Consider the following 16,366-nt stretch of genomic DNA (forward strand, 5'->3'; position numbering starts at 1 on the left):
TCGCTCCTTCCTCTCTCCTTCTTCCCCCTCCCTCCCTCCTTTCTCTCCCTTCCTTTCTCTTTTGTTGTTTCTGTTCCCCTTTCCTCCTCTCCCTCTCTCTCTCTCCCCTCTCTCTCTCTCTCCTCTCCCTCTCCCTTTTTCTCTCCCTTCCTCTCCCACAGCTCTTTCATTCTCCGAGCTGAGCAACCTGAGTTGTAACCCCAGCTCTAATTTTACTTTTTAATTTTCAGATAAGATCTAAGTTGCCCAGGCTGGACTTGAACTCACTCTGTAGAACAGGCTACCCTTGAAGACTGTAGGCTATCCTACTGCTTCAGTGTCTTGAATAGATGTGATTACAGGCCTGTGGTGCAGGACTGGACTCTTTGTTCTTATTTCCAGTCCCTACTTCCCAAATCCTGATAAGTTTGAGTTTATTCTATCTCCCAGTTACATCTTCCTTACTGTAAACTCCAAACAAACCAGTCTTTTGTTTGTTGTTTCAGTTTGCTGTTTGTTTGAGATACAATCTTCACATGTTGCCCAGACATGCCAAAAACTTACTATGTAGACGAGGCTGTCTGTGAACTCCTTATCTTCTTGCCTTCATCTCCCAAGTTCTGGAACTATAAGCATGCATCACTGTGCTGGTCTTCTAAGACTGTTTGTGACAAGGTCTTCCTATGTAGGCTTGACCACCTTGGAGCTATCTACATAGACCAGGTTGACCTTGATCTCACAGATACCTCTCTGCAAGTCCCTCCTGAGTGCTGCGAATAAAGGTGTGTGTGTGTGTGTGTGTGTGTGTGTGTGTGTGAGAAAGAGGGGGGGACATTTTGTGTGTAAGCATATTTTTTTTTCTGGCTTCAAGTTATTTGAAAGTTGGTATTTTTGTGTCTAAAAATGTTTATCTTCATAATCTTTTGTAGCTTAAAAATAAAGATCATTATTGATATGATCTATATAGCTCATTATGTAAGTACAACCATAAAATGAAACTTCCCTCCTGAAAGCATGTCTTTTACATAACAGATTAGTATTTTTAAAGCATTGGGATTTAAGGTAGTACTAGATTGTGGACAGCCTTTATTCAAGGCCTTCTCTACAGAAATGTATTTGTGAGTGGTAATCATACCGAGGATCAATATAAATGTTTTGAAAATCACGTTCTTGGAGGATATTCATTGACAATCAGGGTGATATGACATGTGACACCGTTGGTGTTCTGAAACACAAGGTTACAAAAAAAACTAGCGTTTCTTCTGACACTAATAGAATTAGGTAGTGAGCCGACCGGCTAGAAGCATAATCAAAATCAGGCCAGTATTCAGAGCACACTTTCCCCTTCGTTTTGTAATGCGCGCCCGTGGGTCTTTATGTAGTATTGCCTTTAGAGATAACAAATTTTCACAGACTTAGGAAGCAATAAAATGCATTTAACACTAAATCTTTACTGAGCATAGTTTAATCTTTCTCTGATGCAGAAAGCACTTTATAATTTTATAGCTCGGCAGGCTCATTATTGTGTGCTGGTTATTATCCTGGTGAAGGGTCGGAGCCTTGGTGAGTCACCAGCGCTCGCTGAGAGCAGCTCAGCCAGAGCAAGGCCAGCGTGTGTCTGTGTATTTTATCTTAAGATATACACTTTTTCCTACTTCCATTTCTGCAAGGTTTTGATTTCTGCCCTTCAGTATTCTCCCTAAATATATATATAACCCTCTTGAAATTTCCTTAACAAAAATACAATTTCAGGCTTTCTAGATGTGAAGACCATGACAAAGTGATTTTATAGCCAGTTCTGAAAGTGACTAAACTTGACAACAGTTGTGTTTTATGACAACCTCTGCTTTCATGTCCCCAGCCTGCTTTTATATCATCATTTTTTCCACCCCAAATATGAACAATTTCATATCTCAGGATTGGCAGAGAACAAATCCCTTTCTCAGGAATACATCTTAATGGAAAAAAGCACTCCCTGTAACTCACTGAGCCTTAACACCTTACTCTGTAATATTCAATTTCTCACTCACCAACAACAACCCGGAGCTTTGCCTTTCTTTTTAGTTCATGTTCATAAAGGTTGGGAAAGAATTAGTGTTATGGAAGTAAACCAGATTAAAGGAGAATGTGGATCAGATTTGGTAACAGATGGTGTTGTGGAAATTAAAGGTTCTTTGCGAACGGCCATGGCAGCAGCTTGCTTCTGTTCTCTGTGTCTCCCTTCCGCGCACTTGATAGACGGGTATAAATCACGGCAATCCTGTCTTGACAGCCAATTTCAAGAATTTGATCTGGTTAAAGACATGGCTTTCCTGCTCCGTGCGGAAACCTGCCTTAGTTTTATTATCATGCGATACCTTTTCCTCTTTGGAAATCGAGCTCACCTGCCTCTTCTTAATGAATTTTTGCTTAATTACAGTTTTAGCTCCTTAGTGTTAATTACTTTTTCTTTCAGTTCTGTATTTTCTAATGTCTCTGAGGGGATTTATTTTCTTTCTCCTTCACCCTTTTGATTCATACATGTTTTTATGTTTTTTTCAAAAATGCTATTCATTTTTAGAATTGTCAGAGTTATTCTTTGAGGCTCTTTCCTTGAGAATCCTAGTGACTAAAAACATTAACAAAGAATTAACCTTGGTTTTCTTTTCTTTTTTTTTAAATTGTTTTTAATTCACTTAACTAACAGGTTTCTTTATGACTGTTTCATGTTCTCCTTTGGGTTGACCATCCTTCTACCTCTTCCTCTCTCCTCATCTCCTGACTAAAATGATTATTTTAAGGAGAAAGGTGTTAGTTGCAGCATAGTAAAATTTTCCCAATCCCCCCCCCCAAAAAAAAAATTTGAAAGTTTCCAGAAGCAATTTTTAAACGTAGCAATATCTCAACAAAATTGTAATTAATAAAAGTGCATGGTACAAGCTGCCTCCACCAATCAAGTAAAAAATTCCCCAAGTCACAGACTTGGGTACAGTGCCTGTAACTAGCCTGCTTCTGAACTGACCTGTGCTGACCCAGGAAATCAGAATTAAAATATGGTGTTCAGACATTGGACCTCTACATGTCTGGAAATAGGAAACAAACTCTGTGGATGAGCTCCTCACAGACCACTGGGGTCTGCTGCACTCAGGAGAGCAGTCCTAGGATTGCCTTTTACAAATCCATGTGGTTTGGGGGTTCTTTACCTATCCCACATGGGCCAAAACAATCTTCAGAAATGAAGAGAGGATTCCCTGAGGGGACTGCCAGCAGTTGGTAGAAACAGCTTCCTACTGGCAGTCAAATCAAATGTAGTAACAACTCAAAGGCTCCCTGCTGCTAGCTGACAGCGTGGTGTCACACACTGGGACAAACAACCACTTAAACACTGATTGCACAGAATTGCCCTTTCTGCCAGTACCTCCCACCTCAGGAAGAATGAGCAAAGAAGAGTCATTTCTAGGAACACAACAAGAAGCTGGCTGCCCAGTCCATCCCAGAGGGTCACTGCTCTGTCCTGGGTCCACCAGGGAACTAGTCTTCCCTGAAATGTCAGTGGTTCTCAACCTATGGGTTGTGACTTCTTTGGGTGACTGAATGACCCTCTCATGAGGGTCTCATACCAGATATCCTGCATGTCAGATACTGATCGTAACAACAGTAGCAAAATTAGAGTTGTGAAGTAGGAACGAGAAATAATTGTATGTTTGGGGGTCACCACCATGTGAGGAACTGTGTTAAAGGGTCACAGCATTAGGAGGGTTGAGAACTAAAGCTGACTGTGGTGTCTACAGCTTCACTGTGATAAGACAAGTGTTTGTGATGATTCTTTATTGACACACACACATACATGCACATACACACATGCACACAAGGTCTTAATGTCTCAATGTTAACTGACTGTGTGTGCTTTTATGTCAGATCTTGAGCTCAGGGTCTACTTGGAGGCACTATTAGTGTGGTTTTAGTGGAATCTAATGCATTTTTAATAAGATCTATCTATCTATCTATCTATCTATCTATCTATCTATTTAATGTATATGAGTACATTGTTGATGTCTTCAGACACACCAGAATTGGCCCTTGGATCCCATTACAGATGGTTGTGAGTCACTAAGTGGTTGCTGTGAATTGAACTTAGAACCTTTGGAAGAACAGCCAGTGCTCTTAACTGTTGAGTCATCTCTCCAGCCCTCCCACCACCTCATGCATAGGTTTTTGTTTGTTTGTTTGTTTGTTTGTTTTAAGCATTAGAAGAAATCTAGGGAAGCATACAGGTGACACTTGTCACTGTACAAGTGAGGAAACTGAAAGTCCAAATGGTAGGTACCATGGTCATGGGTGACACAGCCTCAGGTAGACTCACTCTACTGAGTCCAATACTAACAGGTCTGGACTCTAAACAGACCCAGAGAATTCTGATGAAGACTTTAAAAAAAATCATGTATTTTGAATAACAAATAAATTTTAGAAAGTCCTTTGTATGCTAGTGTTTGACCCTTTGGATGTGACAGACAGCACAAGACTCCCTCTGATCTGAACCCCTGCTCTTTGATGGCTTCTCTTGGCCTGCCTGATGCAGAGTAAATCCCTTTTTGCAAAGCCCACCAGGCTGCAGAACAAATCTGTAGACACTTCCATGGCCTGGATTAAATAGAGGTACAACTCTGCTGCTTTGTGGGGCCTCCAAGTGGGACCCGGGTGCTTCAGCGTCATCTTCTCTTTGAAGCAGGCAGCTCAAGGAGATGCTTACACTCAGAGGCAGTCTCCAAGAAAAATGATTAGCTGATACCATCTCCCCCTGCCCTCCACCCCACTGGGCTTTAGCGGGACCACGCTTGATACCAACTTAGTCTGCAGTCCCATGTAGCCTTGAGACCAGCTGCTTTTTTATCCAGATGTTGACTTGCAGACTAAGCGATCACCTTAAAAGTATAAATAGAGTCTAAGCCCCAACAGATGTGATATGTGTCTCTGGTTGTATTGCAACTCTTCCAAAATGTAGAAGTTTTCATATGTGCTAAAGTAATCATCTTTTTATACGATTCCATCTCCGCATTCAGATTGTCTTATTACTACAATTCACCTTGTTTCTGAGTAGATTTATGCCCCTCCCCCATCTAAGTATTTGTCCTGTCTGCCTGGAGGCAGCTGCTCAATGCTGCTTTTGGAGAATATTTTATTAATGAGAAAAGGGTGGCATCCAAGTACAGGCACTCCTGATAGAATTCTTATTTCCTGTTTCATTGTAGCCAAGAGAATAGGAAGGGGCATTCAGTTAACAGAGCTTTCATTGACCTGAGTTTGATTTGTGAACTCCATCACTGGAGTGTGTGTGCAGAGCATCTATATTCAACTGTCATTTGTAAAGATCAGTGTACAGACTTCCTGTGAGTAGAACGTCTGTTTCTTCTCCAGTGAGATGCGCTAGAAGGTCTTCATTTAGCTGTCAGTTCCCAGTTGTCTAGACTTCTCTGCCGTGTACTCCTTGACTGCTAGAAGACAGAATTGTCCAAACATGAGCAAACTTTATTGATCCATATTTCTGTTTGAAAGAAGATTTGTAGAAGCGGTTGGCTCTTTCTTGCCTGAAGACTTGCTAAAGAGGGAGTCTGCTCATGGCGTAGTAAATCTCTAAGACCAAGCAAACCTTACATTCAGTACATAATAAGCTTCATTCTGATGATTTACCTTACGGTAGCTTTTCCATCTGAGAACCGTCATTCTTAGTGATAGTCCCCACCTGCTGCCCAGGGCTGTCTCTCTTTACCCTGAGGCTGGTGACTCAGTTCACCCAGAGACACTTACTTGACAGTAGACCACTCTATTCTGAAGCCCTTCTGCTCCTTGGTCTTCTGGTTTCCTGGAGACTAACTTGTATAAAATAAGAATTATTCCTTGAGATAAAATGATTGTTTTCCAGTGTCTATCACATACTGCGTATCTGATGAGACACTTTAAAAGGTCTTTAAGATCCATGGGTATCATGTCTATGGGTAGCTGCAAGGACATAGTTAATTAACCTGCATTAAGAACAACTATACACACTTGTTAAAACACTTAATTTAACCTCAATAATATTGACTTCATGGCAGAATTTTGTTTAACCTAAATGGTATTTCCCCCCCACTGTTTCCAGTACTTGAATGTGATTCTGCATAATAGTTAATAGCTATCGTCAGCTAAGTATCATGTTAGTTATAAAGTAATGTCATAAGGATTGATTTGGGCTTGGCAGTGGGAGGGAATACATCCTTCAAAACCAAGGAAGACAATTAGCTAGAGTTTTAAGCAGAATTGTGGTTCACATAAACTGTGTATTTTATGGACTTAAAGCTTACTCTATGTATGTTACATGAGTGCCCATTATAGTAAAGAAAATGTCAGACAGTTAATTATGCAAAACTTCATGTATGCAATTCCCTTGCATGACTACACATTTAACAGTCTTATTGATTTGCTGACTTGCTGTATCTAGACACTATGAACAAGAGACACTCAACCCCAGGTTGAAACAGGTCCAAGCAAACAAGCTAAAGATAAACCAAATGACTAAGGACATATGAGTCAGATCGAAGCCTTAAACACAGAAACCATACACAATGTACAGCACAGGTGACGTCACAGCACCTTTCCTGTTCCTCATTCGTGATGCTCACCAACCAGGAAGCAGACTACGTCACTCAGCAGCACGGAAGCAGGAGGAGTTCCCTACATCACAAATAATGGTGGCAGTGCAGGTCTGCAATCCTGACATTAAGAAAGCATGAACAGTAGGATCAGGAGTTCAAGACCAGCCAGAACTACACAGGAAGTTCAAGGTCACCATGGACTACATGAGACCTTGCCTTGAAAAATAAAACTGAGGGACTGGAGAAATGGCACAACAGTTAGGAGCACTTTCAGCATCGACATGTCAGACCACACCTGCCTCTTCTGGCTTCTGTGAACCCCAGGCATGTGGCACACACATACGTGCAGGCAAATCATGCATACATGTAAAAGAAATTGAAAAGTTGGCTCTGAAAATCAAATGAATAAATAAATAGCCAGTCTGGGTGACAAGAAGGCCATCAGCATCGGTGTTCAGTTCCAAGGCATAGAAAATGGATGTGCTGATGTTTCTACAACGATAGCTACATATTTACAGTGTGCCCATCTCTTGTGAGGTTGTGTGGTCTTTCCACTGTATCTCCCTTGCCATCTTTCTGGCCATTCAAGGCTGAAAAGGGATACTCCCCCATCTTCCCTTGTTCTAGCTGTTGCAGCGAGAACAGCCCCACAGTCCACTTGATGGGACTCTGAAAGTTGGAAGAAAACCTGAGACTCAGGGATCCCTAGGGCTTGATCCAGGAGAGATGAAAAACTCGGTGTCAGGAGACTGTTGAATTTCAGGTTATGTTTTTCTGCTTGAAGGTTAATGTTCATGGGGAAAGCACCATTCAGACAGAAAGTGAAACCCCTGCTTAGTGTCTTTTAGATTGGTCTTCCGACATTTTGGGTACGTTGGGGAGCTCCCTGCAGAGATGAGAGAACTTTCTGATCACATAGGACCCCAGCTGATTTTCTCCTTGGGGAAGTTGCGTCCTTATCCCCAGTCTACATATCCAGGTCACTTTCTTGGGATGCGTTGAGTTAGAATCTCCTGGATTAGATGCCCAAGTTATTCACTCAAGGAAGCTGCATCACTGAATGACTGACCCAATCATGTTACACCGAAATCTGTGCTGGTAAAAGGGCTGTCATTTCACAATTAGATGGAGGTCCATTCATCTGTCCACCCTGTGTTTTTGTCTTTCTGAGCACCTGGGTCAGGATTTATGATTCTCCAACAACAACAGTGATTCTCTATCAGGTTAACCAAGCAGACCTGAAGATCTTTCCTATTAAAAGAAAAACCCCTGTCTCTCGTCCTTCCCCAACTAAGCCAGTGTACCTTAATGCAATGATGGTATGTTAGACACAGCAGTTGTCAAAGCACCGTATTACCGTGAAGCCATAATGACACCCTGTCTCTCCAAAGTAGTCATGTTTTCTCAAATCACACGTTGCACCGTTGATTTCTGACATGACACTTCATTCGGCTGCTTCCCTTTCTTCAGAATCTCCATTCAATCCACAATAGCAGCTGGAGCCCCGTTTCCTGACTAAGTGATTCACATCACGCCACTTTACAAAGTGCAATTAGTTAGGGGGTGGGGGCACGTTGTAAAGTATTGCTTGAAGTTGTAACTCAGGCTGCCAAAGGGAGCCAGGCTTGGGTCACTGGCAAGGCAGCCTGTCACTGGAGGGGATGAAGCTTTAGACCAGGCCCTTCTTCTAAAGGCATAAAATAACTACCGAGAGAGAGCCTGGTTTTTTTTCTTAAACAAAAGTACTTAAATATTTCCTCTGATGAGTTGAGAAGGTAGAAAGCTGACCAGACTCCTCGTTAACTTGTACGTTGATTGGGTAGCAACCCCATCACAGTCATGTCACCCTCTTTTCTGATACTGATTCCCTCTCGTGACTCATTTATAAATGTGCCCTGCTGCTGGTGTCTGTATTCTCATGCACACACAGAGGAGAGATGTTTTTAAAACATTTTGAATTGTAACGATGCCAGGTACCTATTTAGAACATCTAGGATAACTCAAAGGAAGCAAAGTGGTAGAGTCTTCAGATAACTTACACGTAGCCCCTGAATCTGCCATTGGGGTACGTGTAAGACAAGTTCACACTTGACCATAGTGTGATAACCAAGATGAGGCAGGGGGACAGCTATACACTTCCTGAGAAATATGAACTTTATTTTTATCATTATCATTATTATTATTGTTATTATTATTAATTTTGCTTGGTTTTCCTTTTCTTGAGAAAACATCTTGCAACATAGCCGAGGGTGGCTTCCAATTCACGTTCCTCTGCCTCAACTCTCAATGGCAGAGATTACAGGCTTACAAACCTTTTTAAATTTGCTTTTTATTTATTCTATTTTACTTTGTCTTTCATGAGTAGGAAATATACTCATGAAATTGTCTTGGTGAAGTATAGCCATTTTTCTGTTCTCCCAATACACTAAGGATACCGAGGTCCTCGGTAGATCACAGTCCCAGGCCAGCCTCAGCTAAAACACAAGACCCTGTTTCAAAACAAGTAAATGAACAGACAAAAACCAAATGCACATAGCAAAACAAGAAATAGCAGTATTAGGGACTCAGGTTTGGGGCTAGGGATGTGGATTAGGGTGTAAAGGTATTTTCAGCAAATATCTTAATGACTTGAATTTTCTCTCTAGAACCTGTACTGTATGAGAATAAGCAAGTTATCCCCAGATCTTATACACATGCCATTACACGCACACACACACACACACACACACACACACACACACACACACGCATAAATGTAATAAATGGAACATTCATGGCTGAGGGGAAGAGAGGTGTCTCAGTGGTTAAGTACACTCTTGCAGAGGACCTGGATTCAGTTCTCAGCAGCCACATGTTAGCTTACAACTGTCTGGAACTCCAGTTCCAGGGGATCCGACACATCCTCCTGGTCTCTGCAGACACTGAGCATGCACATAGTACATATAATGCCTGCATGTAAAACACTCAGACTTAGAAACTTTAACAGATCTTTAGAAAAGAACTCAAAATTTGGGGAATTGGCTAAAACTAATTAATATTACTGAAAAAATTATGTATCATCATTTAACAAATCACAGTGTTTTCCAAGCTTGGATCCTTTCTTTGAAGGATAGGTTACACTGCATGGGGACACAAATGTGTGAGAATTCAAACTTGGGCCCCTAATTTAAGCTTATATACTACCTGGATCTTGGGAAAATTGCCTGAAACAATTATCTGATAATTAAAATATAAATTTAATACTAACTTGAAAATTGCCGTCTTGTTTCCCCTACAGCAGCAAGTTTAATTGATTCTTTCTCTCTCTCTCTCTCTCTCTCTCTCTCTCTCTCTCTCTCTCTCTCTCTGTACAAATGTGCACCATAGCTAATGAAACAGTGCATTTACTAAGCAGTCTGGTTTTCCTAATCTTTAATACCTAACACCAAAATAATTTATATAATCTAATTAATGTACAAATAATTATGAATATAATATGCTCTATATAACTATAAGTTATATAAAATATGTAATAATAACATGAAGACCCCCTACATAGACAAGGCTGAGAAGTATTCCTATGTCAAAGAGTGATAATCAGGATTATTGGAGAGCATGTCTTAGTGGATATTGCAAGTGGTTTTTAAAGTCCTTATATTTTAGGAACATGGTTAAATTCCTCAGATTTTGTTTCTTATATAAAATTGTCATTTTATTTAAAAAAAATCAGTTCTGAAGATCAAACCCAGAACACTAGGCTAGCCTCGGTCACTGAGCTGTGTCTCCAGCCTCCTCAATATTATTCTTGATATTTTCCTTCTAGTCCACTCCCAGGGTTTCTGAAAGCTATTCCTCCACTTCCTTGTTCCATCTTTTCACCTAAAATAATAAAATAAATGTAAACTGTACTGAGGCTTTAAAATAAATATTTCCTACACATTTTGACACATGTTATTTCTATTCATAATTCTTAACTAAATTTAGACCTTTTTTTTTTATTATTAATCCAATGTGACCTGAAATTTCTGCATTGACAGCACAATGTGAGACATTGGGCTTATTCACTTTGGCTACAGATAAAGCCATCATCTTGAAAACGGCTCTTTCTGACAAAAAGGTGTTCTTTTGAAATAAAGTCTTATTCAGTACATCCCTCTTAGAGTTAATGTGAATTTTAGTGCCTCTAATTTTAGATTGAAGTGAAGTCTAGAATAAAACCCACCAGCTGACAATTGAATTTATAGATAGTTGTGAATATTTCAGGCTTGAATAATAGAGCTGTAGAATTTCAGAGACCGAGAGCTGGAGAATTAAGACTGGCTGCGATCTTAGGTTATAATGTAATGGCGTCTAGGAAGTGTTCAGTGTAATGAGCTCCACTGCTGTTAGGAGGCAGCTTGTTCTTTGGGGGATTCTGTTTGGGCGTCACTCACCAGGGTGGATCAGCAGCCAGGCTGGGGGCGTTCTGTTCCCTTTCTGTTTACGGGTGACCAGTAGAGAAGTTATCTGAGAGGCCAAGGCCGACGGTCTCTGTGTATACCCTCTCTGCCGCTGCTGGCTTAGCTATTTTTGTTTATGCTTTTAGCTGCACTGGGGTTGACCTCATGGCCTCATGCAAGTTCACTACTTCTGAGCTATACCCTCATCCTTTTTGTGTGTGTAGTTTGTATATTTGTATGTGAGAGAGCATTTGTGTGTTTGTGTGTATGTGTGTGTGTGTGTATGATCATGTATGTACAGATGACCATGTGTGATCCTCTGTTTTGAGGTCAGAAGACAACCTTGGTTGTTCATTCTTAGGTGCCAGCCATCCACTCTTTTACTTTTTCCCCTGTCCTTCACTTCCTTGTCCTCCTGTTCATTCTATCTATCATCTATCTATCTATCTATCTATCTATCCATCCATCCATCTATCTTTTATCAATTAATCTATCCTATATCTATCTATACGTATGTATGTATGTATGTATGTATATATGTATCTATCTATCTATCTATCTATCTATCTATCTATCATCTATTCATCTATATCTATGTATGTATATATGTATGTATGTATGTATGTATGTATCTATCTATCTATCTATCATCTATTCATCTATATCTATGTATGTATATATGTATGTATGTATCTATCTATCTATATGACATCTGTCTATCCTCTATCTGTCTGTCTATCTATCTATCTATCTATCTATCATCTATTTATCTATTTGTATGTGTGTGTCTGTCTATCTATCTATCTATCTATCTATCTATCTATCTATTATCTGTCTATCTATCTAAAATTTTGAGACAGAGTCTCTCACTAGCTTGGAATGTGACAAGTGTGCTAGTATGCCCAAGCATCCCCCTTTTTTGTTTCCTCAGTCCTGGGATTACAAATACATGCCACCAGTGCCCAGCAGATTTTTTTTCCTTTAATGTGGATTCTGGAATTGAATTCAGATAGCACTGTCTCTCCAGGCCTCGTATTTTCTGTTTTGAGACACCATTTAAGTTGCATATGCTGGCCTTAAACTCACAGTTTGTAGGTGAGACAAGTTTTAAATTTGGGGTCCCCTCTTCTCAATCTGGCTAGCACATAGGATTACAAGCATGTGCCCTCAGGCCCAAACACATATGTTTCAAAGACTTTTAAACTAAAAATAATTAATTATGTGTATATGGCAGAAGGTTGTATGCACATGAATACAGCGTCTGTAGAGGCCAGAAGGTCTATAGGACCCCTTGGAGCCAGAGATGCAGGCAACTGTGAGTTGAAGGTTCTGGGAACCAAACTCATGAATGTCTGCAAGAGCAGTTCATGCCCTCAAGAACTGAGCCATCTCTCTATCCCATAGTCTTATTATAGACTGTAAACAAGCATTATTGAAACCTCTGCTGTTTTCTATACATTTTTGCTCCAAAGCTTGGAATGAGACATGATGCTACTTTTTCTAATTCCTGGTTATATAATCTTCATTATACTTCAGAATACCTGATTAATGACAATCTTATTTGTATTTTCAATAGGCAGAACTTATTAATTAAGGGTGCAGTTTATGTTGGAAAAGAACCACATGTAATCTACAGCACAAATCCGGTTTGTTTGCTTTCATTTGTGACTGGAGTGACCAGATTCCATTTAGAAGATCCTGTCTCCATTCCAGGGGCTTTCTTGGCAGCAACACCCTTCAACTCCCTGCTAGCATCCAGGTTACTGTAAAGTATGGACTGAGATTTTGAAAGAGACAGCCAACTAAAGTTCCCTCATTTTTCATGGATAGGTCTGAACAATGTATTGTTGACATGTACACAGTGATGACTTAGCAAAGAGCTGCCCTGTTAGTTTCTGGCCTGGTCCCTTAATGTCTTCATCTATAAATTTTAGAAGCACAGGAGAAAGCCCACGGGGGACAAAGATTGAGATGAGTGATTACTAAGTTTGTAGAGAAAGGAAGAGGGATGTCTGAGAAAAGGTGGTAAGTTTTGTGACCAGGAATCTCAAAGCAGTGTCTCACTGGTGGACTGGACAGAGGTACCAGAAAAAAGAAAGTACAGGGTGGTGACGGCAGGCAGTGGAAGAGTTAATTGCCAAAGCTACTCGAGAAAAGAAGGGGAGAGAAACCATCTAATGTTTAGTAGCCAGTAACTTCCAGCTGGTAGCCCAAGATCATGATGTATGGACAAGCCATCCAGTAATAAGTGAACTGCCAATGTAACAGTTTTAAATTAAAAGGATGTTGGGTTGCAGACCTGCTGTAAGTCAAGCCGACCCGCTTTCCTTCAGATACCCACTTGAGGAGAATGCTTAGCCCAGAGTGCAGGCAGGGGGATGAGGAGAAAGATCTATTAATTACAGTGCTCATTAGCAATGACAGGGACAAGGAGATTCAGTGGGGAGAGGATACTGCCACCAGGACTGGAGATCATTTTTTCTTTCCTTAGCTTTTGGGGAAGGGACAGTACCAGTGGGTAATGAACACAAGGAGCTCTTTGGGTGCCTTTTTCCTTCTTTTCACACATGGTCATGTGGCTTGGTTTCAGGAAGCAGAGAAATTCCCAGAGGGAAAGATATTTGAGGAAGAGTTGAAGCCCTGCCCTTGTGCTTTGTTTTTGAAACTGCTCACTTCAAAGAGTTGGGTAGACATTTCTGATAGAAAATCCCATAGCATCCTCCCTTTATCTAAAAGGAATTGAAGCAATGGGGGGAGGGCGTCATGGAGGAGAGCATGAAATTTGTTCGGTGATGAGATATCATTAGATTTATAGTGAAAGTGATAATTGCATCCGTTTGGTTATACTGTGACTACTCCCCCAAATTCTAGAGAATGACCATCACACACAGTAGGATCCCCATAAATCAACTTTCCACTGGGAAGCAATTATCTAAGTCCCTTTCTCAACTGTCACCTTTACATAGCAGCATCTAGCATCTCAGAGGCTTGGCTAAGAGGGGCTTTACACCGTGGTGAGGCAGAAAGCCAAGAGGACCAATTATGCCTTTGCATCTAATTACCTTTATAGAAACCTACCACTTATGAGGCCAATAGAGAGGGGGGGGGGTGATGTGTTTCTTCTAGGTTAGAGAAATAGTTTGTCAGATTAGGTACCTCATCCCAGAGCCTTTCATAAGGTGATGGGGTTTTTATGCTCTTAAGGAGGAGTCAAGGAGAGGCCCATCATAAATCTAATTTGTCTAAAATGATGAGATTCTTTTCGATGCTACAGCACAGAATGTCTCCGATTTCCTAACTCACTGGTACTGTGCAGTCTAGGTGAGATTACTGAGAATCATCTTTCAACTCTTCTCTCTCCCTCTCTCTTTCTCTGGGTCTGTCTCTGTCCCTCTGTCCCCCCCCCCACAGAGAGAGAGAGAGAGAGAGAGAGAGAGAGAGAGAGAGAGAGAGAGAGAGAGAGATTATTCACTAATCCGTGCTATCAATCTTTCACTAAGTTTTGTGAAACTGGTGTGCTGGTGTTCACAAGACATCATTATGAAGCCTGAGAATATCTGTGCTTGGTGGAAAAGAAAAATTGGTTTCTGTTTATGATCAAATGAACACAGCGTCATGATGTGAAGTAGAACTCGGAGTGGAGATAAATGTAATTTGAGGGCCGGCAGGGACTTTGCAAATCACCACTGCTCTGTTGATAAATTCAGAATCCAGAGAGCCAGGGTACCATTGACAGTGGTTCTTCAAGAGAAAGATAAAATAAAGCAACTGGACCCTTTAGAGCCTTTGTTTATGGCCTGTCTGGGAGCTTTGATGTAACCCTGCCATGCCCTTATGCTGATTGCCTTCTTGTAGAACAAGAGATATTGACTGGAGAGTGAATGATGGGCAATACCAGCCCTTAGGAAGCACTCTTAAAGAGCAATGCCTTTAACATACCAATATGCTGCTCTCCTTCCTCTCTGCCATGTCTTTGTGTCTACATTGTTGGAACTCAGTTTGACAGTTTCTCTCCTTTTCTCTCTCCCTCTTTGTCTCCCCCTCACTCACAGGCTTCTCTGCAGAATGTCAAACAAAGATCGACACATTGATTCCAGCTGTTCGTCCTTCATCAAGACGGAACCCTCCAGCCCAGCCTCCCTGACGGACAGCGTCAACCACCACAGCCCTGGTGGGTCTTCCGACGCCAGTGGGAGTTACAGTTCAACCATGAATGGCCATCAGAACGGACTGGACTCGCCACCTCTCTACCCCTCTGCTCCGATCCTGGGAGGCAGCGGGCCTGTCCGGAAACTGTATGATGACTGCTCCAGCACCATTGTAGAAGATCCGCAGACCAAGTGTGAATATATGCTCAACTCCATGCCCAAGAGACTGTGCTTAGTGTGTGGCGACATCGCCTCTGGGTACCACTATGGGGTTGCATCATGTGAAGCCTGCAAGGCATTCTTCAAGAGGACAATTCAAGGTGAGTGCCACCCCACCCCACTCTATTTTTTTCCTCTGGTTCTCATTCTTTTCTCTGGTAGAAAACACAAATATACGGAGGATGCATGTAATAATTCCTCCCCAGCTGGTCACCATGCCCATTCCTGTTTCACTGTGGAGTTCTTTGTAGGCAATGATGATGACGGCATTTCAGAGAGCATAGTAGGCCTGAAGAACAGCTGAGCAGTGCATAGTAGGTTCTGTTCATACATTTCTCACAGATTTTAGGAAGTGATAAGATTTAAACTAATGTTTCTCTAATATGCTTTTGTTTTAAAGCCCCTTGGCAAGCTCTCCAACATGTGGCTTACTGTCTTCTTTCTCCGGAATTTCTGGTTCATTAGACATGTGGTGGTCCCTGAGAACTTACATCCCTCAAACACTGCCAAGGATGCTGATCCTGGCAGTCCAAGGGTTGCAGTTTGAGAAATACCACTCTTGACATATTTATCATGAACTCGACATCTTTTCCTTGTAGTTGGGTATATGTTTCCCATGTTTATGAATGAACTTATGCAAAAATTATACCAAGGAAATTGCATTTAAGTATAAAACAAACCTCCAAACAAATAGCAGTGATGCATGACCAAACCTTAACAAATCTGTAGATTTAGAAAGAATATGATTACTTCCTGTGCACAATGTTGAATGATTGGAATTTATATCTGCTTCCTTAAACTAATCATATACAAATATAGAACTCAGCATATATATGTATATATATGTATATGCAGAAAATTAATTTTCACCTTTTTTGTTCCCTTGTGACACACTTTTGAAGTATATGAGGGAAAGAAAGAATAATCACTTATTAAGGGTCTGAAACACACCAATTATTCTGTTCATGCTATACAGAGAGAGAGAGGGAGAGGG

General features: G+C 41.0%; 1 protein-coding gene across 1 annotated transcript in view; it reads left to right on the plus strand.

The window, feature by feature from the left end:
* Positions 1 to 16,366, plus strand: part of Esrrg (estrogen related receptor gamma) — a 418,399-nt gene that overhangs the window by 230,123 nt on the left and 171,910 nt on the right. Inside the window, exon 2 of the mRNA XM_028758945.1 lies at positions 15,058 to 15,473. Within this exon, the coding sequence (XP_028614778.1) occupies positions 15,071 to 15,473 (403 nt within the window). The 5' untranslated portion in view covers positions 15,058 to 15,070. The remainder of the gene's footprint in view (positions 1 to 15,057; positions 15,474 to 16,366) is intronic.

Source organism: Grammomys surdaster, unplaced genomic scaffold (assembly GCF_004785775.1).
Source record: "Grammomys surdaster isolate TR1022 unplaced genomic scaffold, NIH_TR_1.0 130, whole genome shotgun sequence".
Classification (NCBI taxonomy): domain Eukaryota; kingdom Metazoa; phylum Chordata; class Mammalia; order Rodentia; family Muridae; genus Grammomys; species Grammomys surdaster.